The 22023-nt window shown below is 37.8% G+C and overlaps 1 protein-coding gene across 2 annotated transcripts; it reads right to left on the reverse strand.

Moving 5' to 3' along the window:
- Positions 1–1756: 1756 nt before the first annotated feature.
- On the reverse strand, positions 1757–20301 carry gsk3aa (glycogen synthase kinase 3 alpha a). Of its 2 annotated transcripts, XM_084131434.1 has the most exons (10): positions 19908–20301; positions 18632–18819; positions 13866–13949; positions 13350–13460; positions 10872–11002; positions 9670–9874; positions 7786–7881; positions 7224–7410; positions 5934–6011; positions 1757–4057 (listed from the first exon to the last, which is right to left on the reverse strand). In XM_084131434.1, exons 1-10 carry the CDS (start codon positions 20161–20163, stop codon positions 4005–4007), a joined length of 1389 nt encoding a protein of 462 aa, XP_083987560.1. In that variant the 5' UTR covers positions 20164–20301; the 3' UTR covers positions 1757–4004. The 2 variants fall into 2 exon arrangements, with proteins under 2 accessions (XP_083987560.1, XP_083987559.1); XM_084131433.1 differs by lacking the exon at positions 5934–6011 and having other exon boundaries at positions 19908–20251.
- Between the last annotated feature and the right edge of the window lie 1722 nt (positions 20302–22023).

Raw genomic sequence — 22023 nt, forward strand, 5'->3', positions numbered from 1 at the left:
AATTAATGCGCAGGTTGTTTCCAGGCAACAATCTCTTAAGGCTCTCACCCATCAGACAGTGATAATCTGAAAAGGCCAAAGGTGGGTGAAATTATTAACACAATCAGCGTCTCATGCTAATGCATGTCGTGAGGCCAAGGTTTGATGGGTTCAGCGGCACATGATGGGTTCGGACTCACGAGGTTCCTCAAAAATCATTTCCATTAACAGAATTTAGAAGCATGTTTATTGCCCATCATTTTGTATATTTGTGTGATGATGCCCTCTGGTGCACACTTGTTTTTATTGCTCATTCACAACACTGGGGTTCTCAAAATGTAGTCTGAAAATAATTGAGGCTTGAAGGTAAAACACCAAGCAAAACAACTATTTTTAAAACAGATGATGGCATTGCTTTGTCAATGTTGGACTCTTTAGATGACCAAAGATTATTGCATTTGGTGGCATCGTGAAAGGGATAGTTCAATGAGAAATTCTGTTACAAAGAATAGATGATTTAAAAAAACAACAATAAAAATACAACTCATAAAGCTATATTTAAATTCTTCTGAAGCCATATGATAGCTTGGTGTGTGGAAAACACTTATGGTGTGGCATAATTTATGGTTAAGGTGTGGCAATGAAGATTGAAGAAATTTGTTTTTGTCTTACAAAAAGCATTCTTGTGACATTAAAACAAAACATAGCGAACAATAGTATGTAGTATGTTTAAGGCATCTTTTGTTTTGAGTTTTAATCTTGTATTGTCTGAGAAAGCCTTCAAATATCTATAGGAACAAGGACCTATCTAGGATGTAAGAGTGCTGCAGGTATGACGTCAAAACCTGGAAGTCTAATTCACCAATGGTTCCCTCGAGATTTTCCTATGGGGTTTTTCAATTTAGGAGTAAGATAAGGCCTGTGGTAAACATAACTTGACGATACTTGAACGTTTTGTTAAACAATGTAAACTGCACAGCCCCAATCTGTCTTATCTAGTTACTTATTAGAAACAACAGCTTCAAAATTTGCATTTTCAATATGGGTGTGTAATTTACATTGTAGAGCAAAACGTTCAAGTATGGTCAAGTTATGTTGACCAGAGACCTTATTTTATTTATAAATTGAAAAAACCCATTATAAAAAAAAAAAAACCCATATGAAAATTTTGAAGGAACCAGCGGCGAATTAGTCTTCTGGGTTTTTGATGTCATCCTTGTAGCACTTTATGGCCTCACATGCCTGTAACAATATACAACAAGCTGAACAAGGATTCAAAAAGGTTGTGTCATAATATGATAACACTGTACTCACTGTTTTTTCTTTTATTCCACAGAGCATATCCCTTCACTCCGGGTCCCTTCCAGACTGCCTGTCCTGTATAAGAGGTTGCTTTGGGCAAGAAAGCATCTGCTAAATAACAAATAACTTTAAAAAAAAACAAATATAGAATTACAGATATTGTACTAAACACACAGACATCATATTCACAGCATATTACACATTTTCAAGACTATTAATTAAGCTTCTGTTTTGCATTTTTCTATTTTAATACTAATGTCTTTTTTATATATATATATTCATGAACCCAAACTTATATTTAAACCTTCAAAACAAACAGATTTTGAATCACAAAGGTTCAGTGTGGGCTCACACACTTTTGATCCTACCATATATTCATTCAAATAGATGGTCATTTAAAGTAATGTTAAACAGGTAAGGCATGTTACAATTCACTCACAGCACACACACACACACCAGCACTGCCTCTAAAATCTCAGTTTCGTCACTTTATTAAATGAGTTCAATTTATTCTTACAAGCTCTCTCCATTCGTCTCTCTTTGTCTCAGGATACGATTCCCCTGGGCCGAAACGTTGAGGCAGAAAGTTCCAACAATTAACAAAAAAAGGGGTAATAACAGGCTAACGTTTGTACGGTAGGCTTAAGGCAGAGACAAAGGGGAGGGCAGGATTACAGGAGCAATGAAGGGGAAGAGACTTCGCTGGCTGGTCTCAATTCATTTAACAAGCCTTAAAGGGGAGGAAAATAAACTTCAAACCCAAATACACATTTGAATATATATAACAAAAAAAAAAAAATCACATTTTTCTAAGAGCACACATACATGTTGCTGTGGGCTTGATTCACAGGTGTCAGATTAAAGAATAAACACATTCCATTGTCTTTGAGGCTTCAAGCCAGATTGGCAAAACCGCCACAAAGAGCCGCAGTATTTCAAGCAATTGATTCGCTTCAGAGAGCACCCTTTTCATGAAAAACAGAACGTATGAGCATGACTTCCATTGCACCTTTGCAAAAATGTGCTCAAATCGCCAAGTCGAGAACAAAGCATGACCCTGTTGGACATGCACCTCAAGTTTTACTCCATTTCCCTCCCAAACTAAGTGCTGAGCTTATGAACTGACATACAGTACGCTGATAAGAAACTTTCAGCCCCAACATTGCAGTGCAAAACAATAAATACTGTAAATGACAAACAAAATGAACGCTGACATCTTCGAAGCTAAGAGAAGACAGCCCAAGAGAGATGAAGGGAGAGAAAGACATCAATGAAAACACAAAAGTGGTACAGTGTTGATATTTACATCCTGCACAGGGCTTAAAAACCAAAGTATATTTACATAAAGATGGGTGGAGCAAACCTGGTCAAAGCACACCCTCTGAACAACAAAAAAACAGGACAGGAGAATAGCATGAACATCACAGAAAGTTGGAAGATGGGCCATTGAGGGCCTCAGAACAGGGTTTATTGAGAAGCTAACGTGCGTTCTCAAGAAAAGAAAAGATATCGGTCATTTTGTGGATCGATACGATTGACAGACCATTTAACGTTACGATTCTAAACTCGTGTGGAGATTTCACAAACATTTTATAGAACTGTTCTACCACAAAGGCCTTTAAATATAAGAGTAGCTTAATTGATCAGAAAAATTGTGTTGACTGAAATGCTAAAACTGAAAGGAAACGTTCTGAAACACTGAATTATGATGCATGGTTCAGTCTCCAGGCCTGATGTCATTCAAAAATGACTTTGAACGGATGAAGACTTTGTAATCTCACAAGCATAAATTAAAAAGCCTAGACCCGGAGCATCATTAAAAGTTAATGATAATGCCCAGGAATATAAAGTCACTTCAGTACAACAATATTAATATGCTATTGTCTTGCATACATCTTTCAATCATTCTTTCCCTTCTTTATGGTCAACAATAACGTTTAACAGTTTCCCAACTATCTCTTTGTTCCACAAGGAAAAGATGCTTTCTCAAAAGTCCCTCCAATTCAGCATTTGAAAACCATAAATACATTTACTGGAAGGTAAAAGCAAGATATTAAAATAACTGTATAAAACCACAACATTTAGTCCCGCCTCTTTTGCTTGACATTTACAACAAGATACGTAATTTACTGTGACTGCTTGTTCCCTGCTAAATGTATTATACCTCAGATAGGGAGATTGAGAGGGATGAGTGAGCGTTACTCCTCAACAAATCAAGGTAAAACATCCACTGTAAATGTTAATTTAAATAAATTAAGATAAAAATTAGACAGAGGACCTGCCCCTAGCCACTGAACCAATCGCATTTGACCTCCAAAGCACGAGTGGTGTTGCGTTATGGATGCGTGTGAGCTTTGCTACGTGCCTACGCAGCCGTTCTGGGCTCGATATTGACTACCTCTATTATCTGAAGCAAATATTAGCAGTATAACTCTGTTTGTTGTTGTTTGTTGCATGTACATGGCAGTGTGTCTGTACAGTACGGTTCTCAGTAGACAGTCAGCAAACATCAGGCTTTCCAGACTGCCGTGCAGTCACTGGTAATTCTGAAACGCGTGACACCTGAATCAGTCTGTAAATGTGTGAATTAGAGCTATAGGGAGGAGAAGCCGTCTATGAGGTAAAGAGGGTGTAAGACTGTGTATGTGTTTGTCAGAGGGAGAGATGTGCACTGTGGTGGCTCAGATGCTGTGGTGTGTAAGCTTGTTTTTCGAGTCACAGCCTCAGGTGCTGTTGGTCAGAGTAGATCCAGGCTGTACAGAACCTTCAGAACCATCTGACAGAGAAGAGAGAGGACAAAACAAAAAAATAACATTTGTCAGCGTGATCGGCATACACAAGGCTCCATACTTACACAAAATACATCTAAGTACTTTTCAAAAGCTTGGGGTCAGTAACTTTCTATTCAGCAAAGAATCCTGGGTTCCCACAAAAATTAATTATAATGAATATTATATATATATATATATATATATATATATATATATATATATATATATATATATATATATATATATATATATATATATATATATATATATATATATATATACACACACACACATTTTTTTTTTTTTTTATCTTACCAACCCAAAAACTTTTCAATGATAGTGTAACAGTGGTTCCCAAACTTTTTCTGCCAGGCCCGATTTTGTAGATAAAAATAATTTCACGCTCCACACCAACATTCACCCACATAAAGACACTCTCAGACATAACCCTTTTTGATTTGAAATATTCATGAACCCAGCAGCTCATACTATGATCTATTTTTTAGTTAATTTACTCGGTGAATGACCAACAATATCTTAAGCCCCACCCACAGTCCTAAATTCAGTTAAAATGACAAATATCCATTCATATATGGTTACCAAGTTTTAGTTCTTACTAAAGTTCTATCATTAAATTGTGATTATCATAATATTATGCTTGATTGACTGATGTTAAGTGTGTATTTTCTGATTTGGTGAAAAAATTGTCATTTTGTGTCAGAAGTTGCGCAAGCTCTTGGAGTATGTCAGAAATAGAAAGGGGGATTGTTTACTGACAGGCATTTGTTGTCACGTTGAGCTGCCCCACATCCAGTGTAGACAGCATCACTGATTACAATGGGTTCTCTATTCACTTTAAAACGTCATGGTTAATTAATTGTAAAGGCTCCGCTACACTGAGCATCTTTGTTGCACAGAATTGAACTGTTGCAACTTTCACAAAACGGAAAAAAAGTTACACCAACAGGACATGAATTTTGCAGGGGGAGGAGCGGGAGAAGGTCTCTAATGTAGTCCTCCCAAGACCTCCAGTCAGTGAACTTTTAACATTACATATGTAATATAGTTGATCAAAAGAGCCTTTAAGACAGAGGTAAAGCAGCCTTTGACTACATTTGTTTTCTTTAAAAGGGAAATACATGGCTAATATGTAGCTTATATTTAATTCCAAAGAGACAAAGACTTGATTTATTATCCCGGTTATAGTATTATTTATAAGATAAGATCTTATATTTTTTTTCACCATGTTTCCAAGTTCTCTACCTCAGGTCCAAATGAAATGTAGAAAGAATGCACAAACTGAAAACACTAAATAATTCTGTGATTATTTTCATTTGTTATTTTCAAAAGGGAAATACTGACATGGATTTACAGAGCAGAAGTCACCTTTCTTTAATTCCAAAGGGAGAGATGGACTTTTGTTTGTTTTTATTATTTGCTGTATTTGGTAACTGTTATTTCTGTTTCAAAAGGCAGCAATAAATAACATGTGATTTTATAATGTTGTGAAATTAATGAATGCATAATAATCGTGAAACCGTGATTATTCCTCAGACTATAATCGTACCAACAAAAAAATTGCGGCATTGTCGCACCCCCCTTTTCATAACTCTAAGACCCCCAGTTTGGGAACCACTGGTGTAACAGGAGTTAAATGCGCTGTGAAGGCATTACTACATCAGGAAATTAATTTCAGAAGAAAATTGTCCATGAAAGATAATGAAAGAAAGCATTTTCCTCATTAGAAAAAAAAAAAAAAAAGTACTGATGAATCATGCACAATAAAATAACAGGAAGACTTCTTTAACATACAATTTTGATCTAAAGTGGTCTTAACCCCATTTACTCCCAGACCATCACTAAGAAGAATAACAGCATTACCGTTGGAGGATGCTACGGTTTGTGCACGGGCATGAGGTGGAATGAGAGTGGAATTGAGCTGGGGCTGAATCATCAGCTCTGAAATAAAGAGAAACACACTCTGTTGACATCTCTAAGAGGAACAAACAACTAAGCAAACATATCAAATGCTCTTTTAGGAACAGAAACGATTAACACACTATCGCATAAAATGGGTAAGCATTGTATCACTAAGCAATACCGAAGAAAACCAAATCCAAGAAAAGCAACAGGATAATTTTGTAGGAGCTGAGCAAAGTGCAGCTAGTCTCCTCTAAATCCTTTCTGTAGCATTTGATTTTTTTCCCTGAAGTCCAATTATGTTAGTCAAGGTTTCTTGCATCAAACGTAGTTGTAATTTAGCTTTGCATAACCATTTGCTGCCCGCTTTCTAACCCTTAGAATTAAAGGAATGGTTCATCCATAAATGAAAATTCTGTCATAATTTACATGCACTCGTGTCTTTCCAAACCTGTATTCACTTATTTCTTCTGTGGATCACAAAAAGAGATTTGTACTGGCCGCTCTTGTCCATGCAATTAATTTCCATAGGAAATTAAGCTTTCAAGCTTCAAAAAGGCCGTAACATTATCAAAGTAGTCTAAATGATTACGTCTGAAGTCTTCTGGTCATATGATACATTGCTGTGTGAGGGAAAGACTTTTAATTTAAATCATCATTTACTGATAAGCTTCTTCAGATCTGCACAGAACATGTCATCATGCACACAAACAAGATGGGGAGTAAATAATGACAGAACTCATCCTTTGCATTTTTAAACACTACCATTCAAAAGTTTGGGGTCGGTAGAATTTTATAATGTTTCTGAAGTAATTATCTTATGCTCACCAAAGCTGCATTAGTTTGAACAAAAGTAAAAACAGTAAAACTGTGAACATGACACATGGATCGTGTTATTTATACTGCCTTTTATCAGAGTGGATCAAAGTGCTTAATAGTGAAAAGTTTATTAATGTGTGATTGGTTCAGCTCTGAACAAGCCGTTACTGCAGGCTAATTTTAATAAATGCTCTGGGTGCACTGGAGGGATTTCTGATGTCTGCATTAAGTGATTCTCACAGGTGGAATTACAGAAAAGGCTGATTAAATACCCTGATCCGGACCCTTGTTCTGAGACTAAATAGCCTCAGGCTAAAACTGATACTAGTCTTATGGAAATCTGTTTTGAGATGCATTACTTGAATGACATCTGTATGTAATCAGTGAGAAGTTTGATCCAAAGTATACGCATGAAAGGCTCATGTGACTCACCTGTCATGGTGAAGTTGAAAAGCGGAGGCAGCTCTCGACCGCTGGGCAGACGGGTGCCAGGTTGGCGCAGCTCATCAAAGAAGGTGTGAGCGCAAGCTTGAAGCGGGGACAGTCGAGTCACTGGTGTGTACTCTAACAGCCGAGAGCACAGGGCTATTGCCTCAGGAGGAGTTTTTGGTTTAAACACCTGTGGAGGAATTATATTAAAAAAGAAATGAGAAATGAGAGGAAACAACACAAGAGTTAAAAGACAGCTCACTTACATTAGCTACTCTCTGGCTACTCTATTTTTTTTAACTCAATCCACTAGTAAAAAAGTAAGTACACATTTAAGTATAAAAACCTTTGTAAGATATTCAAGAATAGTCTTTTACCTCACATGTCAGTCATTTGGTCTTTTCCCATTAAAGTGAACAGTTCTTGACCAGAACAAGCAGTAAACTTGCCAAAATGTCCAAAGATGTTACTTGAGAAAATTTATAAGCTAGTCTTGTAACACTGCTAACAGATACCTCATGGCTTTGGCCGTAAATATGAGTCAGATATGGGTGTGAGATTTTACCTTGGTCCATGGATGTGCTTTGATCTGTGGAAATTTGAACTCAGTGTAGTTCGGGTTCATTTCACGGATCTGTTCTCTTGTGGGTGTTCCAAGTACCTGAGCAGACAGACAGAAACAACTGTGAAGAATGCTGGGTTGAAGAAAAAAAAAAACATGTTTGTTAAGCGAACTATGCTGAATTTATTGAAATGCAACATTATGTGTGATTCCAATTCAGATGTGTGTGTGTTTGTGTATGGAGACAAACACAATCATTCATAAAAACGGAGGTCAATAAATGTTTTTGAAAGTAGTATTGTGAAAGTTACATTTTAAAATAACTTTTCAGGATAAATACTCCAGTCTTCAGCGTCACATGATCCTTCAGAAATCATTCTAATATGCTGATTTGTTCCTCAAAAAAATGTATCATCAATGTTGAAAACTATTTAAGGTTAATACTAGACAATTCTAAAATACATTCAGGTGATACTTTAAATACATCAGTTAAACTCATCACTGAATAAAACCATTGTCTATTTACATTAAAAACAGTGCAGTCCAGTAAAATATGTTTAACAGTCATTTTAGGAGGCATGATGGTGGTTCTTCGCCTTTTAATAAATAGCCATGTGTAAGTCTTCTATGTAAAAACAAACTTGATCATACCTAGATTTGAAATAAAAAAATAAAATAAAAAAAAACATTCTTCTTATACTAGGATTTATTTCATGTAACTTATTTCCGTGGCATTCATCCCATTCCATCTGCCACATGTTATTAATGTAAGAGTTTATTACTGGTCTGAGATCAGAGGGTTGAATTTGACACTGAAATATTCAAGTTGAGAGCCTCCTTTGCAGCGATGTCTGCTTTATCGTTACCAGATAAACCAATATGACCTGGAACCCAGCAGAAAAAGATACTGAAGATTTTCTTAGCTACTTTAGCTAATATACTTAGAATTATGGGATGATCAGTTTTTACAGATTCAATTGTCTGAAGGCAGTTGGTGAAGATTAAGACATTTTGTTGAAAATTCTTCCATTTTCTATAATTTCTACAGCCAGGAGTGAAGCACGAGCTTCATCTTTAAAGGCAGAACTTTGTCCTGGGATTCACATGCCATGATCTTCATCTCTAATTAATGCGTCTGCCGACTCATGTTTATCTGCTTCAGATCCATCTGTGAATGCAGGTCTATGAAGAGGAAAACTGCATCTTAAATCCAAAGATTTCAGCTGATATTCATGAGGGTGTGTTGTTGTCTTTTTCTGTTGATTCAGGGTTAATATGACATTTGGCCTTTTCAGATCCCAGGGAGGAATTAGTGCAAAAGTCTAAATTAAGATGTCCAAATTAATGCCCAGGTTCTCCAAGTTTTTATCATCATCATTCATAAAAGTCTAATATACCCAGGTCTGGCTTCTTATAAATAAAGACATTCCTGGAGAAAGACTGGTAAGAAGGCTGGATTACTTCTGGTCTGTTGTGGAGTGAAGGATCTCTGGCTTCTGTATAAAGACTCTGAACTGGAGAGGTCCTAAAAGCTCCTAAGTCCAGACGTATCCTTTGATGATGTATAGTAGAACTGAATCTAATGGCTCGTTTTCACCGAGCGATACAGTACAGTACAGTCTGCAATTTTTGCCGTTTCCATTGACAGAAGTTGTGAATGGTACCCTAATTGCAAACTGTACCGTACCACTTTTTTGGGACCCTTCCGTTGGGGTCCCTAGCACAGTAGTCTGGTACTAAAGGGTGGAGCTAGACGCAGAACGTTGATTGGTTGACAGAGAATCGTCACTTGTGCATGCTTTTTCAGCCTTTTTACTGTACCGTACCATACCACTCGGTGGAAACGAGCCATTAATGTACTGATCAAAATTAAAGTGTTAGTTTTACCTTTATGATCTCCACTAGCTGGTCCACACCACTGTCTCCAGGGAAGATGGGCTGCCCCAGCAGCAGTTCAGCCAGCACACATCCAGCTGACCAGACGTCAATGTTGGAGGTGTAGTCCGTCGCACCAAAGATGAGCTCAGGGGCGCGATAGTATCGTGAGCAGATATACGAGACGTTAGGCTCACCCCTCACCAGCTGCTTTGCACTGAGACAGATTAGAATTATGAGACAAACTTTAATCAGGCAGTCAGTATGAAAAATGACAAATTCATACATCCTCAATAAAACAAACAGTGAAACAAGCTCAACCCCACAAAATGGTTAAAAGTCTCCCTCCATCCCAGCACAAAAAAAGTGCACAGCACCACTGCTGTTCAAAAGATTCTGTATTAAACGCTTTGCAATAAAAAAAAAAAAAGGCATATGACAGAACTGCTGGAAAAACAGCTCCAAAATAATACTCAAATCAATGCAGATGCACTTTCAGACAAAGCAATTATTCCACTCTGATGTGCAAGCTCGGCCAAATGACTATTTTCAAGCTTTTTCAGTTGCCAAATTGTCCACTTTTTTCCCAGACACAAAAGCCAGTGTTCATGTTCCCTCAAAATAAACAAAAGAAAATGCAATGACTTGAATGCCAACAAGTGCCTTAAACAATCACACTAATAATTACTTAAAATTGCAATAAATTAAACAAATGTGGTCTGGATTACAGTGGTCATCATATCTGCCTGCCATCAAATAGATCAAGCGTTCATAAAAACAGCTCAGAAAAATAAACCGTTTTTAATGAGAATCCATCAAAAAAGGGGGCCAAAGGAGGACAAAGGAACAAAGCAGATAGACAATCTGACCATCATCATCAATATCTCAATGCATATTGCTTTTGTCAAAGAACAGAGAACATGAACAATGGCATTTGCTTACGCATTTAACAACCCAATCAGAAACAATACCTTGCATAAGTCCACAGGCAGGGTGAGATAATGCATTGACAATATACATCAAATCTAGACACCAACAAAGGCCTGTCCTTATAAAGAGGTGCACTCTCAAAATACAATGACTGTAATAGTGTAACACACATTAAAACCGAACATAATGTTCACTGGTGGACATAAGGTCGCATTTGAGAACCCATCAAATCTAGCCGCTCGCTTGTGCTCTCTCTCACTCTCGCACACACACGCAGCACTGACCTGCCAAAGTCACAGAGCTTGAGAACAGCTGTTTCTGGGTCCACCAGAAGGTTTTGTGGTTTAATATCTCGGTGACACACACCTTGGGAATGGATGTATGCCAAACTGCGGAAAAGCTGATACATATACACCTAAGAGAAAATAAAGGCAAGTGAGCAAAACTATCTTTCTTTAAAATAAAGATCTTTACCAGTCCCCATCTTTCCTTAATGAAGACTGATAGAAATTCTGTGTAGTTTTATTACTAGCATCTTGAAGAAATTTTCCAAGCATCTATATTAAGTAATGTAATGCATTTCTTTTTTTATCTTTTCCAAAGTTTTAACAAAAAAACTTTTAAAATGCAAAATTGAACACCCCCCACACTTTAACCCATTCTGCCAAAATAATATATATATAGTAATAGTATTATTAATAATAATATTATTATTTTCATTATTGTTGTAGTATTATTAACAGTATTATAAATAAATGAATGAATACATTATAACAATATGACATTTCTAAGTAAAACAGAATGTCACACATGAAATGTACGGTAGGCTGAGGGACTTTGCACAATCCAGTCAAATCTGGGCTGTGATATTGTCAGCTAATATTTATTTCCTGTCCATATGGCTTTGGTTATGTCAGAGGTGGTGAAAAGTAATTATTAAAGCAATAAGTAGGGTTGTGCCGATAGACGATAGTATCGTGTATCGACGATAGACAGAGATATCGCCGATGGCAGATGCCTTTGACGATATCAATACGATAATTGGCTCGTTTTTCCATTAATGTATTAAATCATTATTATTATTATGAAGCTAGTATAGTTATTAAATTAATTAGGAACTACAATTATATTTGCCTTGCCTAAATTCATAACGACATCACCACATAACCACACTTGCGACATCACCACATAAGCACTTGCGCCATATCACGCGCGTATGAGGACTCCTCAAAGAAAATGTTTTTAAAACAGACAAAACAAAAACTACATCCCACAACGAAATTTCATTGCAAGGTGATCCATTCACAAATTGTCAAGAGTGCTTTAACAGACGCATAATTTTTATACAGAGCCTAGATGAAGACGCGGCATCGTTGTTCGTCAGTAGCCTATATTTTGTTTCCATTGCACATTAACAAAATATTTAATGACACGAATAACACTAAAAACAATACAATTACAAAATATTAATTATAATAATAATATCAATAAAATGATATAGGCCGCCTAGGCCTAATAAAAGTCTTTAGTTCACGAAGCATCTGTGAAACTCTGCCATCTGTGAAAATCACAAGCAACTTCAAACTTGTTTAACAAGAAATATTCTTCTAATTTTTTTCGCTGTCAATAATGTAAGTCCACAAGAGAAATATTCAGCCAGTAAATTAAGATAGTTGCTGTAGCCTACCGTTATCCACCGTCGACTCTGAGAGAACGTGCTGTTAATGCAGCGAAAGCTCAGTCCGTTTCTGCTTTCGTTTTCAGGGATTGAGCGCGTTTACATGCACGTTATTAACTCGATTATGCTGAATAAACTGACAATGCATGTGGTCATGTAAACGGATTAACCCGTTTTCCTTTATCAGAGTCAAGTCATAAGTTTAAGTCGGCGTATAACCGATCGACTTTTAGATTTTTGCCTCTAATTTCTCCTGGCATTTAAAACACCTGCGTTATTGAAGTGCGGTGCGCATGTGAAGTGCATCCAGACAGAGAGAGCACTGGTAGGAGGACATATATCGCAGACTCCGACTCTTTCTTGAATCAAGAAATTAAAACGTGTTCACATCTCGTCAAACAGTCAAAATGCTGCAGATCTGTAACGGCATGAGAGGATAATGTGTGTCCGTAAATTTCCCGCTGACATGTTGAAATACTCCGAGTCAGATACAAGAATGATTAGGATCTTTTTTTTACCTCACTATACCAGGAAATAACCTGATTTAGCCTATTAATAAACACTCCACCTTTGCTAGCAAAATAGAAAAAAGATTCTCATTTAAAACGAAGTAATAAAACAAGCAAATTGATGAGTAAATAAGCAAGTTAATAATCAAATAAGTAAGCCCCGCCCCCTCACGATAATATCGTGTATCGCCGATCTCACAGGCTGACGATAGGACGATATGAAAATGGAGCATATCGCGCAACCCTAGCAATAAGCGTTGAGAAGCTGTGTGTCACAGTGATTTTCCCACAGTGGCAACAGCAAAACTATAAAAGAAATCCAATAAAACTCTAAACAGTTAAACTGATTAATCATGATCACAATAATTTTTGTGCCAAGTAATATAGTTCTTCTAACTTTAGTAATATCAGTCAAACTGAAAGCTGCTTGTGTTTGACATTAACTGACGAAATGTGCACAATAAGACCAAGGACATTTATTAAAAGAATAAATAATGTGAATTTTGATTTTGTGTTGCCTTTAAGAAGTCAAGAATTGACTCAGTATTAGAGAATGTTCGTTCAGTCAACTTTACCTTCACATAAAAGATTGGAATAATGGCTTTAGCTTTGCTGAAGTGTCGTGACACCCTGTAGACAGTCTCGGGCACGTATTCCAGCACCAGATTGAGGTATACCTCATCCTTCTGTGGAATAAATACACATTCAATTTGTAGATTATGAAATATAATAACCTGTCCAAAAAAAAACAAACAAAAAAACACACACTACATGGCCAAAACTATTTTGGGAAAATCCTTGCATCTATATTCATTTAGTGTAGTGTAAATTAATATTTATGTATAATTCTATCATGTAGTGTAGTTATGGAGAGGATATAAACCCTTTAAAATCACAACAAGACCATTAGACAACCCTTGACCAACAGAACAGGCCATCAGAATGAAAATAGTCACCATTATCTTTTTAACCATTTCAACCTAATTCAGCGGGAATTCTCAAGAAATACACAAACATTTAAACATAGTGTAAATATTGATTTCACTTAGAGGTCATAATATAGAGCTTTGCAACAAATGTCAGGTTTTTACCTTCTCTCCACTGCAATAGAAGAAATAGCGCAACCTCACTATATTGCAGTGGTCCAGTTTTCTCATGATCTGTAGTTCTCGATTCTTCATAAACACAGAAGAAAGTCTGTTAGCATCTCTCAGGGATAAAAGATGTCACAATATTTACAAGCAAGTAATCACAACAGTACAATCATCCCTAGAGCAGCCTGGGTTTAAGAGCCTTGTTCAAGGGCACAGTGTTTGCTTTGGTAGTGGACAGCACAAGTGGGTCATGTAAAGGGTTAGCGATTTCAGGCTAAAAGAGGGCAGCGTTGGTCGACTAAATGACCACACACTGGTGATATATTCAAATCAGAATATCGCTGTGCATCTGAGAAGATCTCTTAACCCAAGACTGCTTTTCAAAAATGTGTGTACTGCCAACCTCTGAATGAAAACCATCTGTTGATTGTCACGTAACATACAAAGAACTGGATACACTGATAGTTTGCTTATAGGGGTCATCGGATGCAAAATTCACTTTTATACGGTGTTTGCATATAAATGTGTATTTGCAGTGTGTGGGCACAACCACCATACAATGAAAAAAAAAATCCATTCACTCCTTTTTTTTTTTAAAAACCACTCAATCAAGCCGTTTTGATTTACTGACCAATATGATGTCATATTGTTCATGCTCCGCCCACGACCACTGACGGACTGTCCCGTATTAGCATATTTACGCCCTCAGCCATTTGTATACGGTCCGCTAAAACATTGCTGTTTTACCATTTTACCATTTTAAATTAGCTTTTTATTTTCCGTTCTCATTTTAATTTTAGTTAAAAGCTCTCGTATTTTTTATATTTCTATATAGCCTTTATTTTTATTTCAGTTTTTGTCATTTTAGTATGACAAAACTTAATTACTACAGTTAGTTGCCAAGGCAACATTTCTACTTTTCATTTAAGTTTCTAAAATTTAAATTTTTCCATCTAATATTTATAAGCACTGATAAGCCAAAACACTATGACTGTACACTATGTTGTAATATGCTGCCAACCCACCGAATGCACTCTACAAGACCCCTGAAGGTATCCTGTGGTATCCGGCACATTAGACATAAGTAGCAGATCCTTCATGTCCAAGGTGACATGATCAGATTGACACTGGAGGAATATGGAGTCCATGGCAACACCTTGAACTCTTCATCATGCTCCTAAAAATCAGTCCTGAACAATGTGTGCAGTGTGGCAGAGTGCAACATCCCGCTGAAAGAGTCCACTTCCACCAGGGAACGCCATTGTCATGAAGGGGTGTACCTGGTCTGAAACAATGTTTAGGTAGGTGGCATGTGTCAAATTTACATCCACATGAATGTCGTCCCGCAGTGCATCCTGGTGCCATCACTTCCCCAGGTAAAGAGTGCACACGTACACAGCCTTCCACATGATGGATACGGGACTCATTGAACCAGGCAAACTTCTTCCATTGCTCCAAAGTTAGTTCCTGCGCTCACATGCCCAGCATTCTCGGCTGTGGACAGGAGTCATCACAGGCACTCTGATTGGTCTGCAGATACTCAGCCCAATATGCAGCAGAGTGTGATGCACTGTGTGTTGTGACACATTCCTCCATCATTAAAATTTTGTGTTACAAGTTGTGCCACAAAAGGCCTTCTGTCAATCTGGTCCAGAAAGAATAGCCTTCATTGGCCTTGCTCATCGAGAAGCCTTGGGAGCCCAACACCCTGTCGCCAGTTTGTGGTTTGTCCCTCCTCAGACCCACAAGCCTTGAAGTTTCAGAGATGCTATGACCCAGTTGTAGGCCCATAAAAATCTGTTTGCTTTCCATATAATTTAACCAGACCTTGACATGTGGCCTTGTTAGGAGATAATCAATGAAATTTGCTTCACCTATGAGTTATCAAAGCTTTGGCTCATCAGTGTATATATATATAGGGGATGAAACGATTACCGGTTTGACGATAAATCATGATAAAATTCCCAATGGTTAGTATTACAGTTTCATGTTTTAATTATCATTAAAACCATATTTGATTACCGTGATTGAAAAACTAAATACTAGGTAAATACTGTCCAGAATTAAGCAAGTTAACAACAGTCTCACGCAGGCGCAACATAGGTTTTGTGTGAAACCACGGCAGAAAGCAGTGAGAGGTTTTACAAGAGCGCTGAGGGAAATTACATAGGAATGAATGAATTACATGAATGTATCTCTGAAGGGAATTGAAAGCAATGTTTACAGCCAGCATGAAAGACTCTTGGGACAGTTGACTGAATTGATCGGGCTAGAGCTGGAGTGTGACGAAAGTTTATTTTCACGCGAAAGAAAACTCGATTCAATGCTTGCACGCCGTTTTCTGTGCACACACACAGAGAGCTGCATCTCAGACAGCGCACAATCACAGAATCGAGTTCTCCTTCGTGTCGTCTTGCACTTCGACAGACAAATACACACACAATGATGTCAAAATGCCCATCTTGTCGAGTAACCTCGTAAACACGGTCAGTTATGTCTTAAGAGAACATAAACAGCTGAGAAAGAAATCAGATGTGTATCATTATATTGAATCTGTGCCTTCGGTCTTAAAGTGACAGCAGTCTAATAAACCTTCTGCTGTCTGCCATTACTGCTAAATCAAACAGCACAAGACAAAGAGAAAATCACTCACTGCTCTTGACTGAATTACTTTTGTACCTTTAACTGTGCGTTCACACCGGACGCGAATAGCGTGTCAGGCGCGAGTGATTTCAATGATAAAGTCTGCGTGAACCGGAAGTTGCAAACGACTTTTCTCCAGTGCTGTGACGTATTTCCCAGTGAAAAGGAATATTGAACAGAGGGCAGGGTTTTACTCTAGCGCTCCTCCTCTCCATCTCTCGCTCATTACAGACTAACGATTTGAGGGGAGTGGTTAAGCGTTTCCCAAACCAAGCCGTCAAACCTACGTCATCAGAGAAGGAACGCCATTCCAGACCGGAAGTAACTTTTCAGACTTTGATTAAAGATTACGACGGCAAACATTTTTTTTCTGTGTATTAACTTCCACGGATTAATTGTTCACCACAAGACTAGTAATATGCGCTAACAAAGTAAATAGGGTCAATTTTGATTTCAGTTGGACTTTAAGTCAATGCAAAGACACGTTACGCGCGTAAAAAATTCCTGCGGCGCGAATGAGGCTCGAATTGAGCGTCTGGCGCATTAAGCGCGAATGATTTTATTACTGCTTTTTGTGCATTCACGCGTTTGACGCGAATTCGCGTCTGCCGCCCGAGTTGAAAAATCTGAACTTCTGCGTCAATTTGCGCCACGTTAATCAATCAGGAGCCTGCTTGCTGCTGTCATGTGGTGAAGTGACAGTTTATAATGTTATTTTATGTTTGGCCTCAAATTATTTTGTAATATGACTAAAATGCACAACAAAGCAAATCTTTCACATAAAAACTTGATTTCAATATATGAGAGATACTCATTTTGTATTGAATGCTATTTATTCCAGATCTATTCTAGATTATATGAAACATTATTAATCTAATGTAAAGACAACAAACACAATTTAGTGTATAAAAACTATAAATAAAAAAAATCACAGGACAGGTTTCACTTTTGGAGGCTGGCTCCATTTATTATCAAAACAAAAATTAAATGACAGATTAGGTGGGTGCGGGCGAGGGTGAACCTTGCGCCGGGCTGTAGAGCGCGGGCTCGTCAGGCAGCGACCACTCCAAATTGTGAAACTCCTGAAACCCTCCGGAGGGTCTGGTGGACCCGAGTACAGCGACGATGTCCCCTGCGCAGCTGTTTCTGCTCTCCAGAGCATATACGAGCGGTGACTCTCTCAATTAATGCTAATGCTCGATGAACATCTAAAAAAGATGGCCGCCAACGGGTTTCGAAACTTTCGCCTCCGGATTTCGCCTCTGTCGCGTGTAAATTTCGCTTCAAACTTTTGTTTTACACGCGTCAATTTCGCTCTTGACGTGCGAATTAACACAAAGTTGTCAAGCGTATAACTAGACGCGGCAGGCGCGAATTTGACGCGCTATTCGCGTCCGGTGTGAACGCACAGTAACAATGATAGCTCTGTATTTGTTTTACATCTGATTTTTCAGTTTCTGTACCTGAATAAAGTTAGACCTACCTGAAAAACGTACAGCAGTTATTTAATTTGTATATTTGTCCTATTGCATTTATTTGTGCTATTGCTTGTAGTTTGTTTATTTGTTATCTGGCTGATCATTTGTCTTTAATAATGTCTGAACTTGATATTAGTTAAAAAATAAAAAATTGCACAGTGCTGCTAATTATTTGTTAGGTTTTGTTATAAAACTTGGTTAAATGATTTCAGTGTGTATCAGTACTTTTTGAACATTTCCAGCGAATTTTAACAATACCGTGATAACATTGATAACTATGATTATTCAGGCCACTATAATCGTGATATGAAATTTTCATAGCTTTTCATCTCTAATATATATTACACATTTGTTTTGATTTCAGCTTTATTTCAATAACCAAAACCACATTTTAATGGTTTTAGTTAACAGCACTGGTCACAACCCATAAATGGTTTGCAGGTCTGTTCTGTAATGCAACTAAACGCGATTTCCATATCTTTTGTTGTTAATGTCAAAGACTAATAATATTATAATACTTTGTCACAATTTAATCTGTAATTTAGTACAAAGTAACCATATTATATTAAATATAAATACTTAAAATATGTTATTAAACAGATCGGGTCAACGTACCAATACGCTTGAATGTGTGTGTCATACCTTAAATCGCTTATCCTGAAGTACCTTCTTGATGGCCACCCACTCCTGACTGTCAATGAGGCGTGCCTGATACACCACGCCAAAGGAGCCATTACCGATCACCTTGATATCAGTATAGGACACCTCCTGCGGGCGATCCGGGCCCTGGCCTGGGGTGGCAACCACTGTGGTCACCTTCCCACTATCTCCTAAAACACATTTGAGACATTAGATCTGATTAACCAAAGCTGAGGTGCTTCCTGTAAATGTAAATGAGCAAATATTAGCCAATACATTTTTGCAGCAACTACATTAATTCAAAACGCAATGCTATTCTCTAAATATACGTATATTCCTACCTACTTGGCATATACAAGGTGTATTGGTTCATAACATATTAAGAAAATATTTTAATTAAAAAAGTAAATTACTGAAAACATCACTGTCACTGCAAAGTGTCTAGTGGTATGAAAGCTGTAGAATGATATGCATATTAGGACAAAAACATAACCAAACCTTGTGCATGTGTGCTTAGTAAAAACTGTAAAACAGTGTATTTGTCATTCTAAATGTAACATGGCACATATCTCATTAAATACGGGCCTGTCCTGCCTGTGTCCTTCACACAGGACATTATGACAGTGGGCGTGTCGGGACAGGTAGTTACCACCTATTGAACATGCCCTAAAACCTAGTGAATTGCCTAGTAAAACATCTGAACAATCACTGCAATGACAGAGCCTTGAACTGGTTGTCAACCATTTATTCTCAAGTTTATGATAGTGTTTTAAATCCTAGTGTGCAGCCTATTTAGATAACATTATCCACATGTTACAAATGCGTATACGCTACAAAATACTGACTAGGCTACTGCAATGTATTTGGGCATAGTATTGCCATGGTATTTATTTTCTCCCTCTGGTAGAACATGGTTTTCTTTAAGTACCAAGTACCATGTAAATATCAATGTACATGAATATGGCAATCAGTAAGTTACCATGTTATATGAAAGTGCCATGGTATTAGCATCACTGTACCATGGTAACGCAACGGGACTTTGTGTTAATTTCCCCAAAAGGCTGTCTAAACACCTCAAAAGGTTTTGAGGCCAAGTCAATAGCTCTCGTTAATAATAACTTAACTCAGAATTTTGACTATTTTCCTTGGCTAGCATGAGCTAGTTTCGTGGAGATGACATAACAGGCAATATCAAGAAAGCATGGGTGTGTTATTTAATTATACAAGCGATATGTTCATTAAACACTCATAACTGAGATAACTTCGCGTATATACTCACTAGCTAGTTTTAAATTTGAGCAAGCAGATGAACTATCCGCCGAGGCCTGTGAGACCCCGGACTTTCCTGCGTTGCTCCCCACGACAGCGGTGGTTCCGGCGGATGCTGCAGCGGCTCCGGACGCCCCCTGAGGCTCAGCGAACGAGCTCGTCCTGGGCCGCCCGCTGCCGCTCATATCTGACTGCAAGTGTACCGAGGCTGGGGGGCGATGATCAGCTGTTCCTTCGACGACTTGGCCTGGTGCTGGGTGAAACATTTAGTTAAAAACGAAAAGATGACAAACGGTTTGCCGCGACCCTCAGCGTTCACCCACTCTCTCACGCGCTGAGAATCCGCGCAGCCTCATGGGGAATGCAGTTCGAGCGTCCAGACTATTTAAAAAAACTACAGGAGCAGGTGTCATTCACCTGAGCAGAGGGGTCACTCACTACCTGCATCTAACTTTATCATGCACAATTAGTTATGTGTGTATTATACACATAAAATAATAAGAAAGAAAGAACAAACAAACAAAAAAACATTAAACCTCTTATTAATAAAACACGATTAATGTCTCTAATAAATAAGACACAGATAAAGATAATACATATTAAAACAGATTATAAAAATAACCAATATTATTCAGTGTATTCATGTGCTTTATATCTCTCTCTATACAGTATGTATTTATACCATGGTCTGGGTGAATACTCGATTCTGATTGGCTGCAGGGTGTCCATTAAAAAATGATAGAGGACACCTAGTAAAGGAGTTCTGGGGCACGTTCAAGTTCAAAACGGTGCGCAACGTTTTGCTACGGTTTCCGGGTTGAACGTCATGTTTCCTGGAAACGGCGTGCACCGGTGTGCAACGGGGTTTGAGATACGTTTTCTCTTGTTTGTTGGGTGTGTCAGAACTGCCGTCCAATCAGCAGCAACATGTATATAAAGCACGTGGTATTAAAGTGAACTCGCACAATGGGTTCAAGGAAAGTAATTTACAAATGTGTTCGATGCAGCTCGGTATACGCAACAACTGAGGATATTAGAATACATGTTTGTCGTAAGTTAGTTTTATTGTAAAAATATAGGATATCAACATGATGTAGCCTAGTTGTTTATATTTTTAGCTTCATTGCAAGTGTATGACATTTGGTATAGAAATAAACAATGGCAATTAAGTGCTTTTCCTAAAAATGAGAAAGAAAATACAGGGTATTAAAACAGTATGAACTACAAATAAAGTCAACGTTTTTTAAACAGAAACGGTGATGCGTTGAACACACTGTTCTGATGACGCAAGAGTTGCAACTATGGCAGCTGAGAAGGCCATTCTTTGTGTTCTTTGTGAAGAATTTTCGGAGCCTGATGAAGTCGGTATAAATATGTGTTTAATACTACAAAATATGCCCAATGTTACAGTTACTGCACTTGCCGCCCAGAACAAAAGAGAACATCCCAATCGAGTGAAGGGATTTGTGGAAACTGAAATGGAAGCACACATCTTACCTAATTCAGACTAAAACACATCTATTTAGCCTCACATACTGACTTTATTTGTAGTTCATACTGTTTTAATACCCTGTATTTTCTTTCTCCTTGTTAGGAAAAGCACTTAATTACCATTGTTTATTTCTATACCAAATGTCATACACTTGCAATGAAGCTAAAAATATAAGCAACTACATCATTATGTTGATAACCTATATTTTTTACAATAAAACAAACATGTATTCTAATATCCTCAGTTGTTGCGTATACCGAGCTGCATCGAAGACATTTGTAAATTACTTTCCTTGAACCCATTGTGCGAGTTCACTTTAATACCGTGTGCTTTATATACATGTTGCTGCTGATTGGACTGCAGTTCTGACACACCCACCAAACAAGAGAAAACGCATCTCAAACCCCGTTGCACACCGGTGCACGCCGTTTCCAGGAAACATGACGTTCAACCCGGAAACCGTAGCAAAACGTTGCGCACCGTTTTGAACTTGAACGTGCCCCTGGTGAAACTGACTACATCGGGGCTGCGTTCAGCCCCGACAAAACGTTGACTTTATTTGTAGTTCATACTGTTTTAATACCCTGTATTTTCTTTCTCATTTTTAGGAAAAACACTTAATTACCATTGTTTA

The sequence above is a fragment of the Abramis brama genome, assembly GCF_963993115.1.
Source record: "Abramis brama genome assembly, chromosome: 12".
NCBI classification, from domain to species: Eukaryota; Metazoa; Chordata; class Actinopteri; order Cypriniformes; family Leuciscidae; genus Abramis; species Abramis brama.

Coding starts and splice junctions, on each gene's coding strand:
- gsk3aa (XM_084131434.1), bottom strand. CDS start 20,163: ATGTTTCACCCAGCACCAGGCCAAGTCGTCGAAGGAACAGCTGATCAT. Junction 9,875..10,871: donor AAGCTCTGTGACTTTGGCAG/GTCAGTGCTGCG, acceptor AATCTGTCTCAG/TGCAAAGCAGCTGGTGAGGG. Junction 7,882..9,669: donor AGCTAGTGGAGATCATAAAG/GTAAAACTAACA, acceptor CTGTCTGCTCAG/GTACTTGGAACACCCACAAG.